Source organism: Plectropomus leopardus, unplaced genomic scaffold (genome assembly GCF_008729295.1).
Source record: "Plectropomus leopardus isolate mb unplaced genomic scaffold, YSFRI_Pleo_2.0 unplaced_scaffold11577, whole genome shotgun sequence".
NCBI classification, from domain to species: domain Eukaryota; kingdom Metazoa; phylum Chordata; class Actinopteri; order Perciformes; family Serranidae; genus Plectropomus; species Plectropomus leopardus.
Genome location: NW_024612258.1, coordinates 10 through 4,837, shown reverse-complemented (window position 1 = coordinate 4,837; position 4,828 = coordinate 10). Strand labels below are relative to the sequence as shown.

The 4,828-nt window shown below is 39.7% G+C and overlaps 1 protein-coding gene across 1 annotated transcript; it reads left to right on the top strand.

Moving 5' to 3' along the window:
* The first annotated feature begins 575 nt into the window (after positions 1 to 575).
* Positions 576 to 4,571, top strand: LOC121963526 (coiled-coil domain-containing protein 173-like). Its single transcript, XM_042513812.1, has 9 exons — positions 576 to 624; positions 1,241 to 1,449; positions 1,561 to 1,734; positions 1,824 to 2,029; positions 2,244 to 2,400; positions 2,486 to 2,625; positions 3,505 to 3,697; positions 3,948 to 4,112; positions 4,215 to 4,571. The coding sequence occupies exons 1-9, from the start codon at positions 576 to 578 to the stop codon at positions 4,569 to 4,571; spliced, it is 1,650 nt and encodes a 549-aa protein (XP_042369746.1).
* Positions 4,572 to 4,828: the final 257 nt, after the last annotated feature.

Genomic DNA, 4,828 nt, shown 5'->3' with positions numbered 1-4,828 from the left:
TGTTAGTTTTAACCATCTTAAACCTGACTTTCTTTCAAAAACATGGGAAGATGCAATGAGCAAAATAGAAAAAATTACCCAAAATTAACAAGAAATTAATAAATAAATTATTAAATTAAAAAAAAATACAAGAAAATTGCCTGAAAATTAGTTTAAATGCATAATGCGCATATTTTTTTTCTTCTTTCTCATGATCAATCAGGGATCAATAAAGTATTTTTGGTTCAGATATTTTAGGGACTTTTTTTTTCACTGCAAACCAAAACTAAATTTCAACATTTTTCTTAAAGAAATGTTGCATGATTAGAAAAAGGTGCCAACATTTTAACCACATCTGTTTGAAACTGAGGTGTGTGGTGTTACCTGTGGGTGTTACAGTCAAACAGGAGCACAGCGCCACCTGTCGTCCCCCAGCGGGAACGGTCTCTGATTGGTTCGGCCGTTGCCTGGATACAACCCAACAAACGCGGACACAGACACAGCTGTTAACTCTAATGAGCCACAACTAAAAATCATCCCTGTAAACGGTTATGTTTGGCAGCAGTATTTCTTTCTTTCATCACTAGATAACATAAATGGCATCGGTGGTTCAGCACGGTCGACGAACAGGCTCCAGTAAACGAGGTGAGAGCTGGAGAAACAGTTTGGGGTTAACTTCACTGAAGATAACTAACATTAGCTTTTATGGCTAATAGTTTGAATTCTGCAACATTAAACAGAAGCTAATAGCACAATTTCAGAGCGGCTCTGAAAACACATGGGCACTTGCAGTCATAAAAAGAACAATTACTTGTATGACTGTAAAGTATCAGTTTTGCATTTATGTATTATCAGTCACATGCAGTTCAAATCCCCCAGTGCAACCTCAACCCATAAATTATCAATGTGTAATATTCTGATGCACAGACAAAAAAGGTGATTGTGTCCATTGGCAATTCTTCACTCGGTCCCAATTTTTAGGAACCACAAATAATATCACTTAAGATACCTGCTATTCAATTCCATGTACAGTTACACATTGTAAACTTCCAACACCAAAAGAAGAAATAAGCATCACATGACACCCTCTGTCAATCATTTGCTGTAGAATGTGACTGTTTTATAATATTAAACTGGTCAGTCTCCAGCTTTCCAAATTACAATCATCAGTTATCAAAGTGATGGTGTATATTTTCAGTTGTCTTTATTATACAGTGCTGTAGATGTAGCCTGTCTTTTTACAGTAATGTCCTCCTTATAGCGTCCTCGGCTGAGGAAGCCAGCAGGATGATCCAGCCGCAGGATCTCCGACAGGTCACCGTGTTATCAAGGGGTGACTGGCTGAGGATTCAAGATGAACTGAACCAGGTTGATAAAGACAAGGAGAGTGTGAGAGAGGCAGCGAAACAGAGAGAGGCCCTGCACCTGAAGTCAAAGGAGGTGGTGAAACTCTGGTCAAATACCATCGCTGTAAGTTGCCTGTATGCGTTTTTTTCTCAGATTTTTTTTATTTTTTTTATTAAATTTAAATGTGCTGGTAAGGTTGCACAATTTTCAGTAACACAATATGTTTTTTCAAAGGGTCAAAGGCAAAAAAAGCTAGAGGCAAAGAAGATCCGGGAGGAGATTGAGGAGGAGAAAAGGAGGCTGGCTGATAAAGAAGAGGCAGAATATCGGCAGCAGCAGCGGAAAGAGGCCATAGAAAAAGCTAAAACTAAGCTGTATTATCAAACCGACCGCGTTAAAGGGTTGCATGTTGGTATCACTTGAGAATGATGGTGTTGTACATGTCTGGCTTTAAAAGTATGATGTTTTGGGATAGTGAATGATTAATACTTCCACAGCGCGGGCTCTTGCTGACAGAGGTGCTGAAGGAGAGGGAGGCTCAGATTGAACTGAAGCAAAGAAACAAGAGTGCCTCTAAAGATGTGGACAAACAATACCTGGACATGGTAAAGACCAGAGAGGACGAAGCCTCGAGACAGGAGAAGGAGAAGGCGCTTCAGAAAAAGCTTGAGAGGCAGGCTGTTGCAGAGGACCTGAAAAAACAGTAAGTCCCACATCCGCTCTGATGCAGATGCACCGGTTGTTGAGGTCTTTATAGATATTCTAAAGACATGCAGTACAGATTGAATAAGAATAACATAACATCCTATTTCTGTTTGTGACATTTTTCAAATAGGCTGCAGAAAAGGTTTGAATATATATATATATATATATATATATATTTTGCTTCACATGAAAATATGATTCTTTTCCTTTAGGGTCAAAGAAAATGAGCTAGTGAGAGAGAGACAGAAGTTAGAGGACAAGAGGGACAGAGAGGAAACCCAACGCCTTCAAGAGCTCTACCAGTGGGAGCAAAGAATGGAGGAAGAAAGACAAGCAAAGCTAAAGAGAAACCTTATGCACACTCATCTGGTGGGATCACAGAAGCACAGGTTTTCTGGTGTTTGTGTCCTGATGTTATAACAGACAAGTTAACGACCGTTTGCTGTTTTTACAGGAACATATTTCCAATAGAGACCTCATAAGAGCGACAGACGCACAAAAACAAGAGGCGGAAGAGGAGCAAAGAAAACTTTTCCTCTCTGCAAAACAAAAAATGATTAAGTTGAGGAAAGACAAAGAGAAGGAATTGTTCAGGTAAGACCTGATAAAACTAAGGATGTTCAAATTAAGTTTATTTTGCCCCTGATTCTGATCAGAGTCATTTGATGTTGAGTATTTGCTGATAAAGAGTCCTGATCCGATTCTTGTATTATACAGCTGAACTATGCACACTGTAAGTAATTAAAGTTATTAAAATCAATCAGATCTATATACAGTTTAATAGCTCTGAGATGCAATACACAAAAAATGTCTGCACCCAAGCAGTTCTCTAAGGGTTTTTTTTTAAATCTTACTTTTACAAAATAAGAAAGCAAAAAAACTAAAAATATTTTTATATGGCTCTTATCACAATGTAACTTCGTGCAGGGTTTGTTTTTTCAACAAAATAACAAATTAAACAAAATAAAATGTTTGGTCAGAAATTGCTCTCAGATCTATTCAGTGTTGCACTGTAATAAAAGTACAGAACATTACAGATGACTAATATAATCATAATGCCACATCAAAGTAGTGTTATAGCTGCACTGAAACATTCCCAGTTACAATCGTGCTTATTACAGTGTTATAGAAAAAATTCAATTCCACTTGAATAAAAAACAACCGCTTTCTACTTATTGTAGTAGCAGCATAACAATAAAAACCTGAACATCTGCCGCAAATCGTGCTCTCCACTTACAACACCTGTGTGACGGAAGGACCGAGCCTGTTCGATGTTTAAAATAATCCATCCCGATCAATTAAATAATGCATTTATTGGGCTTGATGCTGATCCTTAAGATCTGATTGGGATATCCCTTACATCACAATAAAAATCATCAGCTGAGCTTCGTTGACATCCGTCATCTCAAACATACAGTAGCAGTAGATCGCTGACGTGTCGCCATCATGCCTGTGAATCGTTTCATTCTTCAGCAAAGCCCAGATGAGCAGAGAGAGGATCGTGAACGAGCTGAGTGCCACGCAGAAGGAGCAAGCTGATGACGAGGAGAAGAGGATTGCAAAGGCTGTCGCTGAGCAGGATGCAAAACAGGCCCGACAGCAGAGGGAGGAGGAGGAGAAGAAGGCTGCCGTGTTAGAGTCCATCACTGCACACAGAGAACTCATGGTAACACAAGTGAAGATGACGCTTCTGCACACTACATGTTTGTTCTGGCGTAAAACTTTAAAAATAGTACTATAAAGTCATTTATGTCGGGTTTTGACCTGTGCATGGGCGGATTATAAAAAACCTAAAACCTAAAACTTTGGGCCCCTGGGCCTGCGCCCGACAATCCCGTTCAGTAAGTCATCTGTGGACCTGACCTTTTCACCTGACACTCCAGCAGATAACAAAATGTTCTCACCTGTTTTATTAGAGAAAAGAGAAGGAGCAGAGAGACAAAACAGCCCGACAGAGCGCCCGAGACGCACTTCAAGCCAAGAAAGAGGCAGACAGAATATTTTCTGAGAAACAGCAACTAAAGGCGCAGAAGTTCAAAGAAGAAGGAAAGAAACTACAAGACTTCTATGCCACACAAATGGTAATGTTGAAACTATCCACCACAGTGTTGCAAAAATGAACAATTTTGATTTGGTGGTTGTTCTGGTCCTTGTTTGACGTTTATTATCTTATCCAAACGTAGGCTGAAAAAATTGCCAGGCGTCAGCAGTTGATAAGAGACGAACAGGAGTTTGAAGTGAAAAATGCAGAGCTCATAGCTGAAGAGGAAAACCAGTTTCAGCAGTATGCAAAGGACATCATCAACGCAGCGGCGGAGGCTCAGAGAAACGTGTTTCCACTGTGCAAAGCTGCAGGGGAACGGACTGGAGGAGGACTTGGTACAGTTTTTTGTGGAGTCAGGCCCAGCTACCTGGTGCAGGACCGTACTGGGGCTCAAATGCCCAAATTTGTTTCTGATGCCACTCAGAGCATTAAAAAGCTTCATGAAGCCGTAGATATTCAGGACGCAAAGAGGAGACTTGGGTTTACGTGGTCGTAGGTCACTACCAGCTGATAGTTCTGGTTTCAAGAGTGTTAAACACACTGGATGTTTTAATAACTTCCTGAAAATGTTTTGACAGATGCTCTGTCCAAAATCACTCCCTCATTCACTACTATTCACTACTACTGTGTTGTACAGTTGGGCTGCAAGTGAAGATTATTTTCATTATTGATCAAAAGTTAAGTTAATAAAATGTTTGTGCATGATGATTATACCCTGCAAACTGTTTATTTTTGGCAAAATTTTAAATGACA